Source organism: Stigmatopora nigra, chromosome 14 (assembly GCF_051989575.1).
Source record: "Stigmatopora nigra isolate UIUO_SnigA chromosome 14, RoL_Snig_1.1, whole genome shotgun sequence".
In the NCBI taxonomy this organism is placed as follows: Eukaryota; Metazoa; Chordata; class Actinopteri; order Syngnathiformes; family Syngnathidae; genus Stigmatopora; species Stigmatopora nigra.
Genome location: NC_135521.1, coordinates 1,877,873 through 1,905,178, shown reverse-complemented (window position 1 = coordinate 1,905,178; position 27,306 = coordinate 1,877,873). Strand labels below are relative to the sequence as shown.

At 38.4% G+C, this 27,306-nt stretch overlaps 2 protein-coding genes across 8 annotated transcripts in view; one reads left to right on the top strand and one right to left on the bottom strand.

Annotated features, from left to right (window-relative positions):
* ccdc88b (coiled-coil and HOOK domain protein 88B) overlaps positions 1 to 5,390 on the top strand; it is a 35,558-nt gene extending 30,168 nt beyond the window's left edge. The window contains exons 24-26 of the mRNA XM_077732657.1: positions 1,187 to 1,294; positions 1,746 to 1,891; positions 5,056 to 5,390. Coding sequence (XP_077588783.1) covers positions 1,187 to 1,294; positions 1,746 to 1,891; positions 5,056 to 5,390 — 589 coding nt within the window. The remainder of the gene's footprint in view (positions 1 to 1,186; positions 1,295 to 1,745; positions 1,892 to 5,055) is intronic.
* macrod1 (mono-ADP ribosylhydrolase 1) overlaps positions 1 to 27,306 on the bottom strand; it is a 131,098-nt gene that overhangs the window by 23,216 nt on the left and 80,576 nt on the right. For 2 of the 7 annotated variants that reach the window (XR_013328615.1, XR_013328616.1), the window contains exons 7-14: positions 22,743 to 22,864; positions 21,209 to 21,239; positions 19,253 to 19,326; positions 17,242 to 17,323; positions 14,056 to 14,171; positions 12,967 to 13,024; positions 6,863 to 7,033; positions 5,047 to 5,349 (exon numbers count right to left, since the gene is read on the bottom strand). Coding sequence is in view for 2 of the 7 variants with exons in the window: in XM_077732660.1 (XP_077588786.1) it covers positions 12,992 to 13,024; positions 14,056 to 14,171; positions 17,242 to 17,323; positions 19,253 to 19,326; positions 21,209 to 21,239; positions 22,743 to 22,864 (458 nt within the window). In the remaining 5 variants the exon portion in view is untranslated. Of the gene's footprint in view, positions 1 to 5,046; positions 5,350 to 6,862; positions 7,034 to 11,105; positions 11,909 to 12,461; positions 12,875 to 12,966; positions 13,025 to 14,055; positions 14,172 to 17,241; positions 17,324 to 19,252; positions 19,327 to 21,208; positions 21,240 to 22,742; positions 22,865 to 27,306 lie in introns of those variants that run through there. The other 5 variants (XR_013328617.1, XM_077732660.1, XM_077732661.1 and 2 more) reach the window with 5 other exon arrangements.

The following is a 27,306-nucleotide window of genomic DNA, read 5'->3' as shown; positions in this document are numbered from 1 at the left end:
ATGTCAGTGGGATTCGCTGGCTGACGAAAACCGAGTTGAGCCACCCCGCCGCCGCTTCTTCGCATTCTGTCAGTCCGGACCGCCGAGAGTAGTGCTGATGCGCCCTGTGTCCTTTTTTTGAGCGGTGCCTTGGTCTTAATGATGTTCAACTCCCACTGCGAAGTGTCACAATGGCAACTACGAAGAGTTCAATTTGACAACTTTGCCGAGGAACTCCGACAGTTGGCTGACAACCCTCTTAAAAATGAGCTTTCAAGTTTCTTTGATGAGCTTCTATGCTTTGGATCATTAACGGATGAGTCAAGTCATGATTGGGGATGAGCTGGATACTCATGTCGCATTGGGTATTCGTTACGAACAATGGAATATTCTGGATATAAGAAGTGTGGCGTTAAAGGTTAGCATGTGTTGTGATCATAGATACATTGGTTTATCTAGATGAAGTGCCAAAAACAACTTATGTGAAGGAGAAAAAACAAAACACTAGGTAATACTACCACACTAGACACACAGGTTTTAAATACACACAGGGCTGATTACCAATCACACAGACCTGGCCACATAAAGCAACAGCCGAAAAGCACATAATCACCAGAATAATATGTAAACATTTCCAGACAACAGTCTATATTAGGGGCAAAAATGTGCTGATGTGGAAATGAAGTTTTTTTTTTTGTATTAATGCTTTAGTTCTTCACTCCCTCAATAAAATCCAAAATGGAAGTAGCAGAGCAGCAAAGTGTGCTTGGTGGTCCTGTGGGACAAATAAGAGTCAATAAATGTAAACTCCCACTTAGGTTCCAAACTGCTGACATTTTTCACAATAGAGCGCAAGAACAAGCAGGTCTCGGATGCTAAACTTCACGCTCCGTTTTCCGGCGCCGAACCCCGCCGACCTCTCTCCACGTGGCCGAGCTTCTTCGCCCACGGTGGAGCGTCGGTAGCTAACAGTCAGCGACTTTTTGCTTGGCTATTTTTTCCATCTCGGGATGTTTATCCTCCGAGGCAGGTCTGCAGTTGTTTCCTTGATCGGCACCCCCACAGACAACTTTTATAGTCTTCTCCCGCCTCGCAACGGCACGGCAAAAACTATTTGATCTAAACTATTAATGAGATATGACCACGAATGTGCATACTGAGGATGAACGCATGAAATGTTGCAGTGATGTTTGGCGTTCTTCTACAGGGAGAAGCTCAGCGAACTCCGCCGAGAGAAGCAGAAACTGGTGGAAAAGATCATGGACCAATACCGGGTTCTGGAGCCCAATGTGCAACCTTCGCCTTGGAAGGCCAAGTAATGGTTATTCATATTTACTGTATACAGTATCTCAGAAATACCACTTACGATTTTGGCTTCCAAGTAACACATTTGTACTCCCTATTAAAACTACAAATATGGAGGTGAAAATTGTGAATCAGGGGGCGGCTTATACGAGAGAAATTGTAAAATTGACCTAAAATATGGAGGTGAAAATTGTGAATCAGGGGGAGGCTTATACAAGAGAAATTGTACAATTTGCAACCCTATTCAGGATGAAACGAGTCAGAAAATGTGATGAGATGAACAATTTTAAGGCAATTTTAAGGCTACTAAAATGCAAATAACTGGATATTAACTCTGTGTGGGAAAAACTAGACCCCACCCCCAAAAATAATAGCACGGGAGTCGTGCATATATGATGCACGTTCGATTCCTCACTAAAAAACCCAATTTCACAATGCCCGTTTGTTTTGTATGTTCCAAGGAAATCCAACTGGATTGCCGACCGGATGAAAAAGCTGATCAAACCTCGCGGAGGAACGCGAGATGGCCGCGGTTTCGTCACGCCCGCCGGCAGCGTGGAAAACCTGGCCGACAGAACCCAATTGGCATTGGACACGCCTCAACGCGGTAAGCACCGCCCACTTTCTCTTTTATATATTCGAAAGTGAGAAGAAGAGTCGAGAAATGTTATTTTCAAGGATTCCAGGTCGTCTTTCAAATGGAATTATTTCATTTTGCAATATTATGGGATGTCTTTGACAGTGAATTTGAATCAGAATTTATATTTCTGGTTCCTTTTAAACGGCCATGTTACATTTTGTGATTTTCTTCCAAAAACGTATTTGTTTTTAGTCACAGCGCGAGCCTTTGAGAATAATAGCGTGATCAATTTGATCTGAAATGGCGCGAGTCCAAAGCTGGCAATTAACGTAAAGAGCAAGGAGGCTCCCTTAAGGCTCTAATAGTCCAGCGGCAGTTAAATTTGCCTTTGATAAGATTACAAGGTTGAGTCTTTGTATAAATAAAACCTCCCTGTAGTTCAATCTTTAATTTATGATCAGCTTCCAATGTTTTCATCTTCACCGCCTCTAACATTGACTATTTTCTTTTAAAATTAAATTAACGCTCGTCTAAAAATGCCGATTACACAACGTATTGTTCAGCAAAAACAACAATTTGATAACAAACACTACAAAAAAAGGTATAAAATGCTGATTTTGCAAAGCTACTAAATCAAATTGTCGATTTCATTCATTTTTAATGAAACTGTAGAAAAGGATTTATCTATAACAAACAATGACTCGATGATCCGGCTCTCTTAAATCATTGTCTTCGTTCAAATGACTTGAAGACAATCTCCTTTTAATTATAGACCGGAAGACTGGGAGCGGAGTTTATAAGGGCATTTCTTTTTCATGTTGCGCAGGTTTTAATAGAGTACTTCACACATTCATTAGCAATCCCCTCATGAAAAAGCACTTTGCTTAGTGGCACAATAAACTCTTGAGATGGGGGGGTTGCTTAAGTAGAGCTGGACTCTGAGGGTTTGGTTCTGCTGAAGACGAAAACGAGGATAGCATTGCGTTCAATGTTTTTTTTTTTTCAGTCGAAAACAGATGTATACTCAGTGGACGCTTCATTAGGTACGACTGTACAGTATATAAGGATGCAGTTGTGTCAAAAAGTGCTTCTTTGTCAAACCTGATGGGGTTTAGCTACCGATCTAAACCCCATCAAGATCACAGTATGCTTGAATGATCCACTAGATATAAAATTCTTAAAATTTTGAACTAAAATGACACAAAAATTAAAATATTAAGTTAGATTGAGGAGTGCAGTTGTTTAAGTATTGTTAAGTTCAAATTAATTTATTATATACTTATTTAAATCCAAATATCATTAACATGAGTGCATTTATTTTTAAAGCATTTACTTGAATTTACATCTAAAATGCGGTTCATTGGATATTGTCAGTTCGACTTTGTCAGGTTATCATCAATTAAGTGAAATAGATTATTTAATTTTTGATCAGGGAACACTCAAACTATTAACTAACTAAAAATAAAATAAAAAATTAAAAAATTATACAGTAATCCTTCAGATATCAGGTAAGTATTATTATAGTATTATTATAACTCCCTTTTTTTAGTACTAGTAGCAAGATTAGTTTCCACTAACAACTTACAGTGTGTATTTTCACATTTAAGAACTTTAAAAAGATAATTAAATTTACAAAAATTATAAATAATAGCAGAAAAAAACCTCAAATTCGTGAATTTGCGATAAGTCAATCGAGGTATAACTGTACACATATTTCTCGATCTGGTCCCATAGTTATGGCAGTCCTGAAATGTTCGATAAGAAATATGAATATTATGACTAAAAACTAAAAAAAAATCTTGCAACATGTTCAAATATCACACAACAATATTGATTCCCCAGATTCTTCGAAGCGAGTGATATCGTTATAATATATCATACGGATCCCCGTTCAAATGGATTTTCATGTACTGCATATAGTTTTGTTTTTCTTTCATGGCCGACACTGTCCATATTTCAGTGATAGTCAGAAGAGTGTTACTCATATCTAATATTGAGGTATGTTTGAGTAAATATGAAAGCGGATGGCTCAGTGCATCATGGGAAATCACCAAGCAGTCTTCACATACTGTGGCAAGCCAGATTTACACGATATCGAACAGCATTATAATACATTTTTTTTTGCAATATTGCAGCCATTGACGACAAATATATGCATTTTCTGTTTTTGAGACTAACTTCTACCTTTCCTTGCACGTCCACACGGGGTATGTAAATGTAATATATTCCAATAAGATTAGCAAAACGGCATAATGTAAGCCATATAAGGGGTCGACAGCTGTCAGATTTGCTCAGGTTATGATTATGACTGTCAAAATCATAACGTGTTTTCCATCCCTAAATATGTTATAATCGAGAAAAAGAGTGAATTGCCATTTATGTAAAATATTTAATGGCTATGGCCGTGTTAGCCTCAAGGTTTGGATAATAGCCTCATAATTATTTCATTTTCTGAACCATTTTATCCTCACAAGGGTAGCAAAGGGTGCCGGAGCCTATCCCAGGAAGATATAGACAACCATTCATGCTCACACTCATACCTAGGGCTAATTTCTAGTGTCTAATCAGCAAAAAAATGCATTTTTTTGGGATGTGGGAAGAAATGGGAGTACCCGGAGAAAACCCACGCAGACCTGGGGAGAACATGCAAAGTCCACACAGGTGGACTGACCTGGATTTGAACCCAGGACCTCATTTGGCTGTTTATTTGACATTTGTTTTGTTTATGTTCTAAACGTGGCTGTGTGGGTTTTCTCCGGGTACTCCAGTTTGAAAAAAAATATGCATGTTAACCTGGTTGAAGACTTTAAATTGCTTTTAGCGCGAATGGTTGTCTATCAACAATATATTTTCTTTGGAAAATATATTTAAAATTTGACTACACAATGTGTTATAATAATAATAATAATAATAATAATAATAATAGTAATAAAGGGAGGAAAATGACCATTTTTTGTAGAGGTTTTTCCCCCCACAATAAAACCACACGGGAAGAAAAATCAACTTGACACACTTTAAACGGCAGTTTGAGGCGACCCTGAGTTTGACACCTGTGCCTTAAGCTATATTTTATCATTAAATTACACTTTTATAAAGCGTGAAACTGCAGGTCATCCTGAATGAACATGTTTTACATTCTGACCTTAAATGGAATGTGTTGCTGCATAATAAATTGGACTCACATTTTGCAGATCCTTGCAGCGCTCCGGGTTCTCCGTGCGCCTCGAGAAAAGCGCCATTCCATCCCGAGCCGGACATTTCGTCTCCCACCAATCTGGCCCCTCGCCCCGGCTCCGGAGGTCGACGTAAACTGGGCTCCCGTCACGGCTGGGCTTTGACCAGAGGGGGCGCCGGAGTGTCTCAATCCTTCAGCCCGGGCGATGGAAAATCTGCGGCTCGACATCGTCTCTTCTCGGGTCAGAACACGGCGACGACGGCGGTTCTTTGGGAGAGCGGCACGACGAATGTCGAGGTCAAGGCGACACCTGAGGAGAAGATGGGTGACGGTAAGGAGGATGCCAGGTGAAAAGGTCAACAATAGTGACATTTTGACATGAATTTTGCAGATAATCAACATTCCAGCAATGATACCTGAGAAAAAAAACAACTTTTTGCACTTCAAGATTCTCCAAAAGCAAATGTAAAGTTTACTTTTTTAAATGTTCATTTCAAAACAGTGTTTGGAATAAAAATATGCCAAATAAAACCAACCCACTTTTGAGTTTTTAATGGAAAACATGATGCTTTTTTACATCTTATATATTTTTTTGATTTGACAAAATGGTTATTGAACTATAATTATTTTACCTTTTTTTCTTAGCAAGTAAAAATGTCTTTTAATCATTTAGAAAGGAAAAAATAGTTTTAATTATGTTCAATAGTTAAGTGAAAAAACAACATATTTTTTATATATTCACTTTTAGATGTTACAAAATGCATTTTGAACTCAACTAAAATTATTGATTTATAAAAGGGAAAAACCAATAAATATAATATCCATCACTTTGACATCAAAACCGATCCATCTGATAAATAATAGCCACATTTTTGCACACTCAAATCATGTCGTTACATTTCCTATTCATTTTCCACTGTTCTATTTGTTTTGTTTTTGCTTGGAGTGCAAATGGCAAAAGTTCCAAACAACAACAACTAAATGGAGCCATTAGACGCCATTGTTTGCCCCAAAAGCGATAAACGATGAACGTCCGGATGCAAGAATACAGAAACATCCCTTTTTTCCGACATTTTGGTCCCACTTATGACTCTCCTCTGCCTCTTTGCCACTTTCCTGAGCCATCACATTTTAACAACCTCATCCGACTAAAGGCCCTCCGTAGAAGCGAACCCCCACTCGGACCACTTATCCCACTAACAACACAAGCTAGGCATCGTAAATACTTCCCAACGCTTATTTGTTAAGTCGGGCGTGTCTTTGCCGCCTGCGCCACGACAACCAATAACTCCTCCCCTTTTTTTCCCATTCCGCAGTCGGCACACGTCAAGCAATCGAAATTGATCAAAAAAAGTTGTAATTCAGTGTTTGTCTGCTTTTGGATGGAGGTTATAAATTCAATTAGTGATATTCCGCCTGAGGACGAACGCAAGAAAAACAAACAAGTGACCCCCGTGACCCCGCCTCTTCACAAAACTGTCACAATGGCCTCGCCGGGCCCTCACTAGGCTTTTACTCAATGAGGCGAGAGCTGGCGCATTTATAACTTGTTCCGCACTCAGCCCATCTCCATCCATCCATCTTTCTATCCCAAGATGCCACACCCTCCCCCCCTTACCTCCCTCACCTCCCCCCCTCTTTCCCCAAGTGTATTAAGGGGCTTTGACGCACTCAGTAAAAAGCTGATTTATCTCCTCAGAGGTATCGATCGTTTTTTGCATTAAAGATTATAATTCATTACCTCGCTCCCTTTTAATACATTAAACAGTCCAAATAAAAATAAAACAAGCTCAACCCCCTCCATCACTTCCACCTAGACTCACCGCTTCCCAAGGGTATATTCAAGTCGTCACTTCTTGCTTGTGGTGTTGGAATACTAACAATCTCCAGAAAAAAAGCCTTGAGGTGCTTTATTTTGCTTCCAATCCTGACTTGAGGCGTAGTGGGTGAGAGTTTGGGACCTCCCAGGATGAGTCGGGTTTCGATTCCACAACCTGGCAACCAACAAGACAAAGTTGAGTTAAAATAAAGCAACTTAAATCAAGTGTTGAGCCAATTTAAGGTCAATTTAATCTTTTCAGAGAAAGTACTCACCTATTTAGAACTTGACCCTTAAGATTCATATTTCTATAATAATAGTCATTTTAAAAAAAATGCCTTTTTTGTGCCTAAATAATTTTAATGTGACACCATTCAGAAATCATTCTAAGCGTGTACCCCTATTTATTTTCGTCTAAATGACTTAAAAAATCCTTTTAAAGGGCGGAGCTTTGAGGATGGGTGTGTCCTCGGCTTGCGAGCAGTCAAAAGAAATGCAACAAAAGCCTATAAATCGAAGCAAAAGCACCCAAAATCTGGTCTAAAATGCCATTAACTCACCATTAACTTGTGCCACCGAGCGGCCTACGACAAACATATTGAGCGGCCCCCTCCCCAAGCCCACCGCGAGGAACTCGAAGGCCTCCCCGCGGGTCATTTTGCCGGCGGCGTGCAGTCATTGTAGCTGGCCAATGTTGGAAAGTCAAGATTTAAGAAGCACCGTGTCCTTTATCGATTTTTTTCCCCAAATAGCGGCAACCCCCCTCCCCTGACAAAACCACACACACACACACACACACAAAATAACAGCTCTCCTTCCCCCCTCCCCTCCGGCCAGATTGATTTTTTTTTTTAGAGAAGTTGAAGAGCAATCTCTCTGATTTTCCCTCCTTGGAGTGTCACTCCCCTGTCAACCCTTCCTCTGCAACCCCCCTCCATCTGTGCTTCTATTAAAGGAGTGGTCCATCTCCAAAGTCCTCTTTGTCCACTCACCCCCCGCGAACCCTTTCCCCCGTTTCTCCCCCCGTCCTCCCCCGTCACCTCTTTCCTACTGACAGGCTTTCAGACAGTAAATCAGAGACATTGATCCAGCTCCCGGCCCAAGTGTCCTGGATTCTGCTAAAGAGCCATTTTCATTTCACGAGCAGTTTTCCGGACAGGTCGGCCCCGCCTCCTCCCACGTAAACAAACGCCACTCTGGTTGCAACTTGGCGTCCCATCTTCACCATGGGTTACCTGTCAATCAATTGCAAACCTTATTAATCATTGCAATTCCCCTTATTAACTGATTTTAAAAAACTGGGTACGTTGCTTGCTGACGCGCTATATCTACATAGTGACAAGGCAGATGTATGAAAGGCCTTTGAGCATATTAGCAGTTAATGGTGACTTTTTTGTCTCTTGAGAGACAAAAAAAGATTTGTTTGACAAAAAAATGTACTCGGAAAAATTCCATGCAAAAATTGGTATACGGCTTAAAATATTCAATGATCAAAAAACACATAAAATATGGGAAAAACATAAGTTAACAGGTATGGGCTACACTTGTACTTCAACATAAGGTAGATCTATGCTTTTACTGCGTCCAATGTGACAGAAACAAGCCCAAACTATGAAAAAATATAAATATATGACTTCTCATGACATGAACAAGATTTGCAAAATAATCGTGTTAGTTGCCATTGACAATGCAGGATTTCTTTGGGAATGGCATATAAGAGCAGTGTCAATGGCATAGAAAAAATACATTATAATATGGCTATTATTAGCAGGCAAAGTGTTCAGTTATTTTAAATCACCCGCTTGGAATGCTGATTCATTTTCGGTGGTTTACAAACAAACCCAAAAATAAATGCTGGGTATTTCAATTTGTTTTGACAAGAGACAAATGATGTACAAAACCCTTTTGATGTTGTTCAGCTTCAAAAAGATTTGTGCTAAAACCATATACTAGGGAAAAAGGCCGTCTTACATCATGTCTATAATGTCAGAAAAATGAATGAATAAAAATAACTATGGTCATTTTTGCTCCTTTAATTTAATTATTCACACTTTTTAATGTTTCCAATTGAGTAAAATTAAAAATCCTGGATGATTGTCAATTTGATGAGATTCAATTGCTCATTTTCACAACCTTAAAGTACAAGAGACAATTTAGGGTACCTTACACTTCATAAAAACATATTTAAACAGACTTTCCTTCTTGTTTTATGAACCTAAAGCGAACCATCATAAGAGGCAATTACAAGATCGGGGCACCATGACACGTATTGTGATTAAAAAGCCTGTCAAATCTTTATTGCGGCGCTCCCTGCTTGTTTTTAATTGACCCCAGCCGGCCTGCCGGTCGGAACATAAAGGCCGGTCTGGGTCGGCCGTCGGGCCGTCGCCGAGCGATGAGCGTCAACGTGTGAGCGAGCCTCGGGGAGAAATGGGAGTGAAGGTGTCACCCGAGGCGCTAAAGGACCGCTGGACGAGACGCTTGACAGCTCGGAAACGCCAAAGGACTCTCTAAGGCGCACTTGGCCGTCTTCTTATTGACAGAGGTGGCAAAAAGTGTATTCTTGGCTAGCATTGAACAGAAATGTGTGTGTATTCCTTGTCTGACTTTATTTTTTTACATAACTTAATGCATACTGGACTTATTTAATAATTATTTGTCTATTGGAAGTGAGGTAACGGCAGGGTAGGCTAACATAAATGACCTGTCAAAGCTGCTTGTCAAATTGTTACTTTGATTTTGGACATATTTGTCGTAAATATGCTTTATTTTGACGGGTAACGAGACTTCTAAACTGAAATTAGGAAAGTACAGCAATCCCTCGAATATTGTAGCTTCAACTATCACAATTTCACTAAATAGCATTTTTTTTCTGCGGATTTTTTTTCCGTTAATTACATTTTTTTGGGGATAAATTCCTAAAAATGGAAAAATACACACTGAAACTAGCAAGTGGAAGCCACTCCCCCGTCCTACACTTGCTACTAAAACTCAGCACTAAAGTAAACAAAATAAATAATTATAAACATTTGAAAGTTCATAAAAATGTGAAAATCCACACGGAAACCACTTGATATTTACACATTAAAATGGATGTTGCATTCAATTTTGGGGATGACATTTCAAATTAATACGCAATCTGAGGTCTGAGCCAAAGGATGACGAACAGCAGAATTAGATTTTGTGTCGCGGGACGTCGGCAAAGGCTCGCGGAGGGCGCTTATTCCGGTGTCAGCGTTTTTCTTGTCGCAAAGTGTCACTGTGGGCGGGCGGCGGCTGGCCGGAGGAACATCCAGCAGTTATGGATGTTAACTCATTAACTTTTCATTGTTTTGGGAACACGCTGAATAGCAAACGTGGGCCCGCGCTGGAAATGAACTAATCAGGTCAAATTCGGGAAGAGAATTCAAACAAGGAGAACAAAAGAGAGAAGTACTTGTAGTTAAAAAAAATGGATAAAGCGCCAGAAGACAAGCTCGGATAAAGTGGCGGAAATGCTTTTAGACTTCAGTGTAGCCAGGACAGAAAAATGTACTTCTTCAGACTTTAGTATTGCCACAAAAAGTCAAAGTTGATTCAATTGGACGGAGAAAATGATGCATTGTTAAAAAAGGAAAATACAAATGTACAAAAACATGAATCTAACTGAGCAGGACTAGATTTTCCACTTAAAACAATTGCAAGAACAGGAATAGAACATTAGTTTTAGTGTAGTACCGTATTTTCTCACAATTGCCTTAAAATCATTGAATTTTACAGTTTCCCTCGTATAGGCCGCCCCCTGAGAATTTTTACCTCGATATTTATAGCGGTCTAGTTTGTCACCCTAAATAAGATTTCAGCAATTGTATGCACAAGTGAGTGAGTTTTTTCACATTTTATGCAAAATACGGTTGATTGTTTTCTTGAATTTCATTCATAGACATCCAAATAAATCTGGTTTAGCGTCTTATCTGTTTATCTTTTATTTTAAAGTAGAGAAAAGACCGTGTAGGCTGCATTTTCCTGCATTGTGGTGTTTTGTGCATGTCAAGTCTAAATTATGCACATATAAGCTGTACCCTCGATTTAGTCATATTTTTTTTGCGACAAATACGGCCTATATGCGAAAAAATTTGGTCTATACTTTTGGGGGCATTTCTGTTGAATGGTTATTTGTGAAACTCCTCATTCTGCGCATTTTGTGTTGCCACACCAATAGAAAGAGAAAGTCACTATCAGTAATTAGCCAAGTTCAGACCTTATAATTACGTTTATTTCACCTTTTTAATGCAGTTAATGAAAGCCGAGGCCCCTGTCAGACATTTCCACCCCAAATAGAAGCCTTTGGAATTGAACGAAGCCTTCCCGTCGGCCAAACATTTGTCGTAATTGCTCCTCACGTGTCAAGAAGAAGAAGAAAAAGCCGGCCAGACGGAGATTACGGACAGGACAGTGATGAAAATTGGTGGCGGGATAATGAGACTCTTTTTCTTTTTCTTTTTTTTATCCTGTCTCTCTCTTTCTTGCTCATTATTCAGATTGACTGTTGGAGATTAGCTTCACAGTCTGCTGCTTATTAAAAAAAAAACAGAGTCCCCCCTCGGATGAGTTGATCAGGCTCCCCATCCCGCTTCATCCCGCTTCATCCCGCTTCATCCCGCTTCATCCCGCTTCATCTTCCCGCCGGCTTTTGCGCCTTCTCATCCTTTTTTGAACGACTACGCCCCCCCCCCCCCCCTTCTCCTCCATCTGTTTATCCTTCCGCTAATGTGGAGGAAAAGGGAAAAAAATGAGGAAGAAGAGGAGGAAGAAACAGGTTCAGACGGGGAGAACAATCAAAGAGCGGCGAATCCCTTTGAGACAAAAGAGGCTTTTACACGGAGAAAAAAAAAGGGCTTTTGTGATAGCACGTCCTCATGATAGCCTTTGTATTTTTCCCTCCCTATCCATTTCTACGCCGCCGCTTCGCCTGGAGACAGTGGATCGCATTGTTTGGATCAATAAAGATGCTTGTTGGCAGATGATAGCGGCGAGCCGGCCGCTGAACACTCATCACACGTGTCACATCCTGCAGCAAACAACAAAAACGCCGCTACAAAAGGTTCTCCCGGACATGGACAGAGAGCGGGGGAATAAAATTGGACAAAATAGTACAAGCCCAAAGTAGTAACAGATGAATTTAGGGTTAGGATAATATAGCTAGTGTATTTTCTGGCATATTAGTCGCATTGGCGTACTTAAAATTGCCTTAAAATGGTTGAATTTTACAATTTCTCTTGTAATAGTTTAATTTTTTTGCTTAAATATCATTATTAGACATCAAAAAATGTTTTGTTAAGAGATTTATCTGTTTATCTCATCTCTATTTTGAAATAAATGAGCGTATTTGGCCACATTGTCTTGCATTATACCGTTTTGTGCATGTCAAGTCTAATTTGTGCGCATATAAACCGTTTTTTGGAGACAAATATGGCGTATATGCAAGAAAATACAGTATTCTATAGTTGCAATAATAGTTACAACACAATTTTCCATATTTATAGTATACTCATGACCACAGCTATTAGCAAAAGTTGCATTTTTGATGGTATTTTTAACAATCTGTGCAACAAATAGGGATGCCTCGATACAGAAATTTTGACTTCTGATCCAAATAGATATTTTTTTCCAATCCAGATGTGATGCCCATATTTTTAGACCGGTAAAAATCAGGCAGAATTGACTGTTAAGTGTCAAAGAATGTCTGAATTTTGGCAACAATCAGTTGATAAGATACAATAAAAAGTCCTGATTGTCAGTATTCTGTTTACAGACGTTTTATATAGCCACAATAACAAGAGAAAGTCTATTGAATGGAGGCTCAGTGGCCTGAGGAACACACTGCTAAATAATCAATTCATACGTGAGGACTCTTGATGATTAGTTTCAATAAGCTTTCACGTGAGTACGCCGGAATCCGACTATCGATCTTGTGGAGAGTGCACGCTGATAATGACAAACACATCAACGGTGACTCTTCCACTTTTCAAGTCAACTATTAGAATAAAAGGCAGAAATGCAATCAGCATTTGCAGAGGGTGGTCAAAAAATAATAATAATAATAATGATAATAAAGCAATCCCCTACCTTGAAAAGGTCATTGCTTCTTATTTTAGGAGTTCAACAGCGCCAGGTCTTCATTTGCCTACAGAAAGGATTACAATAAATATCTTTGTTGGCATTTGGCCTTGTGGAAAGATGTGCAAAATACGGGAATTGGACCAGTTTTAAAACCATTTGTGCGTACATGAAATGGAGGAAAATTTGAGTGAAGCAAGTATTTGTCAAGAATTTACTTTGCAATGCCAGGGCATTATATATATAGTATAGTATATAAATATATGGCAGTAGACTTTGAATCAAATGGAAAAAGAGGTACACGGTTAATTTAGTCCAGCGATAATCGAAAAAACGCAAAGTGGGGTCACCCCTATTATAACTACCATTTTTTATTTTCTTCAGTTCTTAGTCCTAGGAGCAAGAATAGCTTCTACTTATGAGTTTCAGCATGGAATTTCACAATTTTAATGAACTTAAAATACAAAATTAATAGTGGAAAAAAATTGCGAACTAGTAAAGTAGTGAAGACGCAATAATCGAGGGATTACTGTAACAAATTTAACCAAATTAAATCCCAACTGTGCATTCTGTTACATGTCTTTGAGTCTCACACAACAAGCCAACCTCACTTTCCATATATTTGAAGATGAGAAAATAAAATATGAACATAAAAGTCCAAGATCACCACTACTTTACACATTACCATCGATTGTGAAGGAATAACAGTGCACTACCATCATCATGAATCCCGTAAAACAACCTTACCACAATCAAATCAGACAAAATAAACTTAATACCAATGTTTACACCCCCAACATTCTATTAGAATGGTAGAAAATGGCCACATTAAATCTCCTTCTGAGTAGAATCGAGTATTTTTAAATGAATAAAACGAGAATCCGAATTAGATATGTTCCACCAAATCCGACAGAGAGCGCTTTAAATTTGAAGTAGGCCTACAATATTTATGGCCTCTACGGTAAAGAGAGTTTGCCAACATAACATTAAGCCCATCGATGGCTTCACAAACACACGCTTATTTATAATAAACATGCTAAATGTCCAATTTACGCCATGGAGGGAAAAAAAGCAGCGTTTTAAATATTTTGTTTATACCCAGCTGATGTAATGCACAGCGTTTTTCTGGAGTCTCCACTTGTTGCCAAGCAACCGCTCAGTAAAAGTACAATAAGAGAGAAAATCCTTCCTGGTTTGGCTGTTAACTGGCGCGTCTGTCGGAAAACAGATAAAAGAACATTAAGGCTCTTGACCGCACGTTGCTTTACGTCCGAGGGGATTTGATTTATATGGTTTTGCGCCGGAAGAAGAAGAAAAAAACAAAACATTCTGCCACCTGAGACATAAATAAACAAGATCTGAGCTTTGCAACTTGACTTTTAAGCCGTTTGTTGTTGTTTTTCCTCTATTTTTCGATATATTATACAAACCTATACCGATCAACTTATACATTTTTCCCATGTTTATATCATTTGTAATTGTGTATGCCGTGTAAAAACTTTTGTAAGGCTTTTTTTTTTGTTTTTTTTTAAACGAAAACATCATCATCGACTGCTAATGTTGTGTATGCCCACGTGCATCACTATATGTATTCATCTAGAAATATACAAAGCTCTTTCAGCAATAGACTGCGGCACCCTCATTGCAGGAAGGAATGCTTTTGCAGAACCTTCCATTAGCTGTCAATCTCTTTCACAAAACAAATGGCTGTGTTAAGACCTACCCTATGTATACATGCACATTTATGTGTATGTATGTATATACATGTTTATATATATATATATATGTATGCATATATGCATATATGTATATGTATATATATGTATATATATATATATATATATATATATATATATATATATATATATATATATATATATATATATATATATATATATATATATATATATATATATATATATATATATATATATATATATATATATATATATATATATATATATATATATATATATATATATATATATATATATATATATATGTATGTATGCATATATGTATATACATATATGTATTATATATATACTTCAGCAACATGCTTATATATTTATATAATTATTCATGTATTTAATTATTAACTTACTTATTACCTATCTATGTCTACAATGACTTTTTCTGTCTGTATTCTCACCCTCTTGCTACTGTGACAACAAAATTTCCCAAATATGGGATCAATAAATCCAATCCAATCCAATATAACATGTCAGTAAGCAATGTACCCAGACGGTCAGCGACATACAGCGACATCTACAGAATCTTTGGAGAAAATGTTAGACTTTTAAGTGCACCCTATGTGAGCAAATATGTGCCACCTTGCATTTGTAAGGTTTTATTTTGACTAAATAAAGGGAATTCCAAGGGAGCAATTAGCTGAGTCTGACAGGTATGCAAACCTAACATTAGAATAGGAAGGCGTCCATTGTATAAATAATATAAACTTAAGGGTTGCCCAGACTATATTAGATAGCCATTTATTTATAAACCCAGAGGCAGCTCTCAGTGGGGTGTATTGACTACGTCGCCACAGGGGGGGGGGGGGGGGGGGGGGGGGCGGAAATAAAAGTTTGTCTTGAAATAAAAGTGAACACGCCGGCTTGGATTTCCGCAGCGTTCCGGCATCAAATGAATTCGATTTAAAGCAGACTGGCTGTTGAGCTTTTTTGTCTTTGTAGTCGTCTAACATTTCCTGCCATGTGCCGTTTTCCATCCCAAAAAAAGAAAAAAGAAAACATTCCTGGCAAAGCTTGGCTTTTATGCCAAAACAGTGCGCTACAGTTGTAACTTGAATCTGCTTTGTAAAAATTTAATCTGTCCCCAAGCGGAAGAACAGACCAAGAATTTTACTCAGATTTTCAGTTAATAGTTAATTTAATCCCAAAATACATATTAAAAAACATGTGTTATGTTCAGGATGGACTTTGATGAAAGCTGTCATGTAAAAAAAAAACAAAAAAAATGATTAGATGTGTGAATTCAAAATGGAATGCAAGTGAGAATTAAACTCACACCCGGATAACGATAACGGCAAATTGCCGTGTCCAACAGGGTGATTTTAATCAACAGGTTTGGCTTGTATTTCCATCAGCGGAAAAAAAACAAAACAAACAAAAGCAATCAGGGTGCTACTGGCGCTCTATTTTGGTGTTTGTACAAAAAGACATTATGACTTGCAGATGCGCCTACTGCATAAAGATTGTCTGGCTAAGATTATTATTATTTTTTTAATTGTGGAACATCCCAGATGTGCAATTAGCACATGCAGAAAAATGAATTTTATTCATCCATCCATGTTTTTTGGTCATTGAGCCATATTTAAGCCAAAGTCTTAAGGATAATGTTATGATTAAAAACATGGTAGTATTTAATAAGAGTGTTAACATAACATAAATAAATCAAACTCAAATTTAGCTTCATAAGGATGATTTCATTCTTTATGTTCTTAATGAATATGTTAATGTGAACCCTGATGTGAGCAAATTATGATATATATATGCATATTTAAACACTTACAGGCCACTTATCTAACTCAATGTGTTAAATGGCTGCTGCCATTGATAATGCTAGACATCCAATCCATTTAGACACGCCCCCCTACCCGTCAAAATGGATTGAACGACACTAAAACGGACACATTTTCCGGTTTAAACAAATGCATAAAAAAACCTAGAGAATTATCGGCATCAATAGCAAGCAAGGAGTTAAATATGATTTAAAAAATGCAATAATTGGCCTCAATAGTAAGCAATGAATGAAATACTACAAAAATTAGCATTACTGAATTATGGCTATCAATATTAAGCAATGAATTACAGGATTTTCTCGCATATAAGCTTCCCCGCACCCTTAAAATCGCCTAAAAATTGTTGAATTTTACAATTTCTCGCATATAAGCCACCCCTGACTTTAATAGGGATTACAAATGTCTTACTTTGAAGGGAAAATCTTTAAAAAAAATCATCGCACGTTTCTATTTCCTAGATACTATATGAATCAAAATCACATTATTAGGAAAGATAGTAAATCATCCAGTTAGGGTTTGTTTTTCTTACTGCAAAACTGAAAATAACCAACAAATAGTAAATGTTATTTCCTGACATCTACTGGAGAAAACTAACATAACCATCATGGAAGTCTTATTTGCATATAAGCCATACCTTTGATTTTGTCATCATTTTTTAGTCACAAATACTGCTTATATGAGAGAAAATACGATAAAAAACAAATACAATAGTGATGAATAGGAGGAATAATTTCAGCACCTACCAAGAGGAAAGTAGAGGGGGAGGTTCTCCAGATACAAGTCCAAGTCTTTTGGCAAAAACACACAGAAGACGACCCTGTCCAACTGACACAAAAACACACCAAAAAATCACTTATAAATCGTAAAATGACCGTTCATCGTCAAATGAGTGCACTCCAGTTGATCTTCAGATACTGTAATATTTAAACCAGATTTACGGAACATATTCTTCATGTTATCTGTCAATGCGGCGCTTTAGTGCTGTCTGCGGGTGAGAATTATTACCGCCAAAAAGATGCTTACGGGGCGATTATCCACGTTGCTTGCTCCTCAAATCCTGACCGTGCATTATTACCACCATCACGTCGTCGTCGGATTGTTTTTTTTTTCTCCAGGGTGGGCGAGAGAGACTGATTTAGAGTTATGTATCTTCCCATTGCCAGAGTTCAACTTTGGGAGCACGCAACCCGTGTTTTTCCCACTGCCGGCTGGCCGTGTAATGAGAATTTGAGCTGGGCTAAAGTTCAAACTCTCAAAATGGCCTCCAGGAAAACAGCAGTGTGGGAGATATACAAAATTCGAGTCCAAATATGAAAATAAGATGAGCCTCCTATTTTCTTTTAATCAATCACATTTTTGGAGATCATATTTCTTCATATTTCAACACACTTAACCCTGATAGAAGTTTACAAAGAATGAATAAAAAGATGAAGAGCTAAGATGGGAGTTTTTTTTTTGCTTGAGCCCAGGAGATGAATAATTCACAAGAACTCCCCGAAACGGCGTATATTCCCGTTTTCTTTTATTTTTAAGATGGCTAACTTGATTATTAAAACGTTCGCTTATCACTTTAAGAATAAAAAACGACGCTTTTCTTGCAAGAAGCGAATCAATTCCATTGAATGGTTCTGCGTTTAAAAATAAAAGCATCACTGTTCATCAATCTTTGCTAATGATATTCAGGTATATTTTAGAAAAGATAAATGGCCTTCCGCTAGATCACTGGTGTCAAAGTGGAGGCCCGGGGGCCAAATTTGGCCCGACATATTATTTTGTGCGGCCAGAGAAAGTAAATCTTGAGTGCCGACTTTCTGATCAAATTTATATGGAAATAATACTATATTTCCTGATTTTCACCTTTCTAAATCAATAATTGGAATTTTTAAATCTAATTTTGTTCTTTTTGTGTTTTTACCTTTGTAAAATCAAAAAATAAATATATATAAATCTGTTCTCTACTTTATTTTTGAACATAATGTAGAAAAGGTAAACAATAAACAGTTTTAAATCTTTAAATACATATTTGAATGAATATTTAACAGTCTAAACTAAGGAGGCCCAGAATGCCCACTATGAAGCCAAGTATATATTTTGCCCAATTTTTCTTTGACAGACAACCCCAACTGAGATTGACACATTTCTCAGAAAAGCTTCAAATCCATATTTAACAAAAAATTGCAGCAATCCACAACAAATCTGAACAGCAAGTTTTAAAGATGCACTTCTGCAAGAAGACGCCGTCAATTCAAACAAATGTAAAAGTGGCTTTAACCAAACATCCTTCCCCCATTACTCTTGTTCTAATTGCACTGTTCAAGTGTTGTTAAGAACTTTCATTTTTCGTTTTTTTTTTTAGTAAGTTGACATTTTCATTCCGGAGTTGCCTTCCCCGAACGTTAACCCGAGTCGACAACATACGCGGCTTTTATTCTCCGGGACCCTCGGGAATGGCGGAGCTAACAATAACATCCTCCACGGCCTTTATGGGCGGAGTCGGGGCGGGAAAGGGGGCGGTCCCGTTTAACGAGCGATTGAATGCCTCGCACATCATTTGCTCTTTTTCCCCGGGAATCAAGCCCGTGTTGGCCGCCTCCCAGTCCCTCAAGGAGCCAATTAAAATGCAGACTGGGCTCCGAGCGCATCACAATAAGTGCACGGAGAGCGTTATGTTTTCCAGAGACGCACCTGCTCCTCCATCTTAATACCATGGAAAAAGAAAAAAACGAATAGAAATTGTCAATGGTGTGCACGTACCTGGTGGTGGCGTTGTTCCAGAAAATCCCGGATGGTGGCCAAGGCCTCGTGAACGGCGAGGTCGGGTGGATATCCTGCAAGGACATGACGTTAAAGTTATGAGTGGAAATTAAGTGCTAAAAAAACTAGTGAGAAATGTTTACATTGAATGGATTCATTGTGAGTTTTCAATTATAATGAGATTTAATTCATCATAATGAAGCACATGAATAAATAATCATGTGTCAATAAAGATCCTATGTAAAAAAAAATGGAAAGTTTTGGAAAAATTGGAATATTTAGTTTGGAGTAGAAAAATATGAAATTTTTTTTATGATTTCAGGGAAGAATGTCTTTAAAAAAATTGAAGAATGCCTTTGATTTTTCTTCAATTTGACATAGTTCAAATATAAATATTACTATATGAACCATTGAGAATTTTAGGTGGGAATCGAACTAGATGGCCGTATGTATACCTCACGTGGGCGTATGCATGACCACTCATTCACGCGTGTTAAAAAAAAGGAAGAAATGTATATGACACAAAGCTTGCGGCTCTAAAACCGTCAAGTACCCTCCAAAGATGTATTCAGCAAGCACTCCTGATCTTATCCTGTTCTATTCATTTGTTTGCATCATGCCCTTATGTAGCCTCACCCACACACACCCACACACAAAAATGCAAAAGACATGTTTACTTCATTTAAGCTCACTACCAAGGACATATTTATACATTTCTTGTAGCAAAATTAACACATTTCCTGTAGCAAAATTAATACATTTCTTGTAGCGAACCTACCCGTGCAAATTCATCTTTAATGAAAAATGTCTGATTTAAAATTAATCATTCATTTTCTGAACCACTTAGCCTCACAAGAGCCGCGGGGGGTGCTGGAGCCTTGCCCAGCCAACGACGAAGACCCCGAATCGGCAGCCAGCCAATCACAGGACACCAAAAGACGAACAACCAATCACAATAAGGAGCAATTAAAAGTATTCAACCAGCTAACCTAGCATCTTGTTGGATGTGGGAGTACCCATAAAAAAGCCACGCAAGCCCAGGGAGAACATGCTAACTCCAGACAGAGATAACAAACCTGGGATCGAACCCTCGACCCTAAAACAGCGAGGCTGACGCCCCGATTTTAAATAAAAAACGAAAAGCAATTGAATCTGAATTTTCATTGGGTCCAGGGTCCAATTTCCCGGCTCACTAGCACACGCACGACTGAGAGTAAATCGCGTATGTGCACACACGTCAATTAACTGGTGACAGATGTCACACAACCTGGCAAATGGGGACCACCACAAAGCTGAAAATAACCCATGACTGCTCCTTGTTTCTTGACAAATTGGGCACCTGGAATGCACAAGGGACTTTTGCTCTCCAGCATGTAAATTGATTTCTAGGCTGCATGTCTGCATGGAGATTTTTGGGGTGTTTTTGGGTGAAAATACGGTCATTTTGTGGGTGAATCCGGTCGTCAAATTACACGAGTTGATTTTCTAGTGCGCTTTCTAGTAAGTGAGAGCGGCAAACTCCGCCCAGGGACTTTCTCAGCCATGTTCTTAACTCTCTCTCTGCAAGAGTGATGAAGGATTACAGTCAATCTGACACCATCAGCGGACTAATCTGCCTTAATCTGCCGCTCCAAATACAACGCCTTAATCCGGGAATCACCTCTGGGAGGGACGACAAAATGTGCTGGGGAAAACTCGTGGGAGACCAAAAGCAGTTGTTTTTCTTTCCTTCATTCATTTTTTTTGTCCTGATGACTTCTAAAATGTTTAAGGGGGGTGCTAGAGCAGTAGACGGAGGACACAATGACTTGGTGGCCAATCCCAGGCCACGAGAAGACAAAGGACAACCAATCACAGCTAAGGGAAATTTAGATTGTTCAACCAGAGTTTTTGTCTTGTGGGAGGAAACCAGAGAACCCGGAGAAAACCCACGAACATGATGAAATACACACTTACCATAAATTCCAGTGGAAATGCATGGGAAGGCCTTAAAAAAAGAAAAATAAATGAATTAGTACATTTAAAAATGGTCAAGAATATTGAAATGACTCATACAATGACTGATTCTATAAAAATAAAGAAGTAAACCAAATGACTTATTTAAAAAAAGCAAATAATAGACAGCCTGCATATAGTATCTTAGTATCCATCCAAAAGGTTGATTTGCATTGTGACTTTAATAAACAGCATATGAAAGGAATGCCTCCCTCTCTCCCTCCCTTTCTCCCTCCTGCAGGCGCTTTCATTATTTTTCTTCCCAATTGAAGACAGAAGTAAAAGAAGATGGATGTTCTCACTCCCGCTGCTTATTATAAACATCTCCTCCTTTCCCCCGTCACTGCTAAATATACGGCGGTGGCGTCTGGTTTCCTCGCCGCCGCGTCCTCCCCGTGCTTGGACCAAAACGACAGCTGTCAGAAAATGTTTGTTTCGCTCGAGGGCTCCTAATACTGTACACAGCCGACCGACACAGCTGCGGGAGTGCGATTAGCGGGGGCCTGGTTCAATTAGCCCTGTTTACAAGCGGCCCAGCAACGCTACATGGAGCTTGACGGAAATCCCCCGGGAATACGACGCTTCGCTTTACCTTTAAGACCCGATGACTCCTTGTGAGGATGCCATTAAAACGTGTATATGTTCATCTTCTTGTGCATTTAAAGCTGACCGGTATGAACCAGTCGCAGAAAAAAAAAACTAGTCTAGACCAGATGATGGCGGGTCTTTGGTTTGGAAATGACGAATTGAGTAAAATAAGTGAGCGGCAGATTCTAATATTCCAGTATTTAGCGTAACTAAATAAGGGAAGTTGTGTAGAATAATGAGTTTTCGGAATGGTCCGAGTTGTACGTAAACTTTTGGTCACGTTGCAAATGTCGGAAGTTAATTTGGTGGAAAATGGGAGAAGTTTTTGTCAGCATTGGAATCACTTGACTGACCAGTTCTATTCATTTCTAGTCTACGTTTTGGCTCAGGGACTGCAAACTTTGCTATTTCATCTGTAGTACACTACAAAATTTACACATTTAAATACTGTATTTGTTTGGCTTAGAAGACCAGAAGACCAAACAAAATCAGAAATCTGATATAGGAAAATAATTCAATCATATGTAAAGTATCGTGTATATACCAGAGATAGGAAAACTATGTCCGTAGATACTATTGTGATTGACTAGTATGGCCAATTACAACAATAATCCATCACTATATAAATGTCTATAGCTGTAGCGTATGATTTTGTTTTGGTATTTCCACGCAATGGAAACCCACAATTCAAATGGTTGTTTTGGATGACTGTGAAGTCTTCATTTTCACGTCGGTGTCTGGCTCGGACAACCCTGAGCGCGCACCCCCGTCTCGAGTGTTTCATAAACGCCACAGAATCCTTCAGTTGGAATACAATACGAGGGGAATGCAAAAAAAAAAACACTTTTTTCACATTCTCCATCCACACCGTACCCATTTCGGCACGTATTTTAATTTATTTTCTTACCATTGAACGTGCGTCGATCTCCACGGCGTTGCGTAGGCTGTTGACGTAGCACGACCTCAGGGCGATCTTTTCCGCCTCTCCAACACGGCCTCGAGCGATCGGACCGACGGTGTGGATTACATCTAAAAAAAACATGAGACCGCCACATTAAAAAAAAAACTCAAAACCAATGAACTCATCATCTTCTAGATGAGAAATCGGCGTGCAAAAATGTCAGAAAAATCCCTCTTGCTGTATTTCAGGGCATTTCATTGGCAGGAATTCATCATTTTTTTATGTTTGCTTCAATATTTTGCCATATTTACTGCATATTTTGTTGTTGCAATAATCAAAATGATGCGTTATCGTGTCCCTGAACAAAGGTAAATCTGTAAAATTAACAAATAAATAAACAGAACTCATTTGTTTACCCACTGCAGTGTATTTTAAATGTAGTTTTTTTGGAAATAATAATTGTATTAATTGGCAAAAGCCCAATACTATTTAATGCAAACTTTTGACAAAAAGTAATTTTCTTCCTTTTCCAATCATTAATTAACTGCGGCTAATGACATTTATTGGAAATTTGATTTTATTTCCAGTGACAAAAGCCAAGCCTCATTAAATTGAATCTGTTTAATTGGGAAATTAAATGACTTTTTCAAGGCAGACAAAAGAAATGCTTTCAATTTAGTATTTGCTATCAAATATGGAGTTAAACAGTCAAAACATTGCTTTCATCTGTCATTTCATGTCATTTCCAAGATCCAATTCAGATAGAAAAGTTCATTTTAAAGCTAAATTAGTTAAAATCGGTCCGACTATAATGACAGAAGAATTTCAGCTCTAAAAGCTTTTCGTCTTTTTACCTATTTTGTCTTTTTTTTTTTTGGCTATTACAGCCAAACTGAAATCTTAAAAGGCCTCATTTTACAGAACAAATTAGAATTATCCTTCCAAAAAAACCTTGCAGCAAAGGCATAAAGTGCATATTTAACTTTGACAAAGTCGACGAATCGGCAAGGTTTTCATTTGTACCCAACCGGAAAAATCCGCCTTTGGCTTTACGCTTTTAAGACAATTAGCCTGCAAGGAAGCCGCAAACTAACTGAACATTACCAAGCTACCATTGCTAACAGCTGCTGACCTTCACTACATCGCCATTTTCCAAATATACTCAATCTGGCTAGTCATTTTCTAACTCAATTAACATAATATTTTCTCCCAAAAAATGACTCCACCATTCAAAAAGTCAACTGTACGGAAACACCCAGATTCTACAGTTCATATCCTCAATAAAGCAGATCGACAGCTATTTTGCATCCCCCTGTGGAAAAGTTGTTGTTTTTTTCCTCGCTATTGTTTGACAAACCAATTTACAACACGCATTATTTCAACTGATTCATAGGACAACGTCATTAAATAAAGTGCGGAAAGTCAAATGAAGAGAGAAAGCCAGAAGGCTGCGCAAGCAGTCAACAACAAATAAATCAGTGGTCCGTAAAAGTTGCCTTTGTATGATGACGCTGCAACTAAATTCCATTTAATTTACCTTACATTGTTAATCAATAACCTGCATGATCTTTAACAACCATTTCAACCTAACACCCTTTTATATTTTTAAAATTTCCCTTTCTCCAACAAATCAACGGATACATTTTAATACAGCGAAAGCTTGAGTCTAAACTCCATTTTCGTTGAATTCCACCAGATTTTTCGTCAAATTTGGTGCTCAATCCCGATAATAAAACTACTTTCTGCGCCGAAAACAAAATGAAGAGGGACCTATCTATCGCCACTTCCTCACGAGTGAACCACAAAAATTATGAGCCTGAAGTTTATTTTCGTAGAATTTCAACCCACACAAGTCAGCGGAAAAAAACCCACCAGATTTTTCGTTATATTTGGTGCTCAATCCCGATTCTGCGACAAAATGAAGAGCGAGCTATCTATTGCCACTTCCTCACAGGTGAACCGCAAATCTTCTGAACCTAAACTCCATTTTTGTAGAATTTCAACCCACACAAACTGGCGCACAAACCACCAGATTTTTCGTCAAAATTGGTGCTCAACCCCGCTAATGAAACTCCTTTCTGCGACAAAATGAAGAGCGACCTATCTATCGCCACTTCATCACAGGTGAACCACAAATCCTATGAGCCTAAACTCCATTTTCATAGAATTTCAACCCACACAAGTCGCCACAAAAACCACCAGGTTTTTCGTCAAATTTGGTGCTCAATCCAGGTAATAAAACTACTTTCTGAACCGAAAACAAAATGAAGAGCGAGCTATCTATCACCACTTCCTCACGAGTGAACCACAAATCTAATGAGCCTAAACCCCATTTTCATAGAATTTCAACCCACACAAACCGCCACAAAAACCACCATATTTTTCGTCAAATTTGGTGCTCAATCCCGATAATGAAAGTCCTTTCTGCGCCGCAGACAAAATGAAGAGCGAGCTATCTATGGCCACTTCCTCATGGGTGAGATTTATCTCTGCTTAATTAAGACGGACATTTACTCAGCACACTGGCCTTCAACACACTCACAAAAAACACACAAAAACACACACACACACACGAGTACATATTTAACAAGCGTCGCACTTTACTCCACTGACAGTGTTTAATCCAACACCCCCGAGAACCACCACGACCGACCAGCAAACACACTTAAGACCCTTAATATGCTGATCTCATGATCTTATTTTATCATCCATTTGTACAAAAACATAACCCTTCTATTCCCACATGGCCGAAATGATGATTTAAATCCCAAACAAGCTCGTTTGTGAACATTTTAAGCAAATTAAAATGCATCTTGGCCGTTTTATTTATTGGTTTTTAGTTTTTTTTCATGATTTTTACTGTTTAAAATAAAGGCAGATGGTCGCTTGGAAAAAGACAAGCGTTCATATTGACAACGAGAAAGCTTTATTTACCACCGGGGGGCAATTGTTGAAGTTATTGACGCATAATTCCAATGTTAATGACATACAATGGGATGTAAAATGTCGGCTTGTGACAGTCTTTTGTTCCAAATGACAGGATATTTAACGGAATCGTCTCCTGGTTGAAATGTCATCGTAGCGACGGTTTTCGTTATGATAAGAAGCACTTCAGCCGGTAATTTTAGAAATAAATAATCATCTAAAAAGAATGGAAATGTGAATCCAATCGGAATTACTGAGTGTTCTTTTGATGCTATTTTTTAACTCCCAGAGAGAGAAAAGAAACTGGTGGGAGAACATTATATTCCTTTATTATTATTATTATTATTGAATTACAATATTTTCCAGACTATAAATCATGGTTTGGCTGAGCCTGTGAATTATTTATATTTGAGTAGAATTGATGATTTTTGTTCTCTACTCCGACAGCTGCAAAATGCTTGTGTTGTTTAGACTATATTTATCCAAAAGATTGTTAATCGTTACGTTAAAAAAATGCCTATATTTAGTCTGTTTATCTTCACTTTTACCACTATTGAGTTCATGTATAGTCCATTTTTTTCACGATAAATCGTATAATTGCCCCCAAAAAATATTAAATGAATTAAATATGTTTTGTTGTTTTAACTACCGGCCTTAATTATTGAATTATTTTAACTTTTCAAGCATAATTAATGACCTTTTTCTCCAATCCTTTAAGGGAACTTATGCAAATCCTTGGTAGCCATTGGCAAATACACATAATCTTACACTAATTGCTAATATTTACGTTATTTTAATGACCAGAAATATTTATTCACCCGGTGTATAAGTGGTTTGCACGTTGGCTTCACAGTAGGGGTACTGAGTTCAAATCCAGGTCGGTCCCCCCGTGTGGAAATTCCATGTCTAATTCAATGTGTGGGTTTTCTCCGGGTACTCCGGTTCCTCCCACATTCCAAAAACATAAGATGATTGGACACTCTAAATTGGCCCTTGCTATGAGAGATTGGTTGTTAGTGTCATTGTGCATTGTGATTGGCTGGCCACCAAATAGAGCCCAAAAGCAGCTGGGATATGCTCCAGCACCCCCCATGAGACCCGAGTGAGGATAAAACAAACATGTCAGAAAATGTAATGAAAAAAAATAGATATTTACTTAGCCCATAAAGGCTTACCAGTCTTAAATAAGTCTAAAATAACTTAACTGGTTAAGATGAATGTTACTATAGGAATGTGTTGACAATCTGTGGTAAGAATGATTATTTCACTTTTTTCATTGTTTTTAAAGGCAAAATCAGTGCGAAAGAATCATTTTAAAATGAGATTTTTTTGGGAGATTGAGATGACTTTGAAGGCAACGTTTGAGGGAAGAGAAGATGACTGTCAAGGTTTTTTTTTTTTGGCATGGATTGTTTGCCTTCTGGCTTGATTTTCAACAGCAGATTCTCCCCACGCCGCCACGCCGTCACGACACGCCGCCACGACACGCCGCCACGCCGTCTCACCGCACGAACAAGCCATATCTCACGTTCTCGGCGTCGGACGCCTCGCCGCCCCCAGCTAGCGCTCGTGAAAAGGCGCCGCCGGACGAGAGTGAAGACGGCGTTTTATCAAACAGATGAAGAAGTGCGGCGGTCCCCGAGAA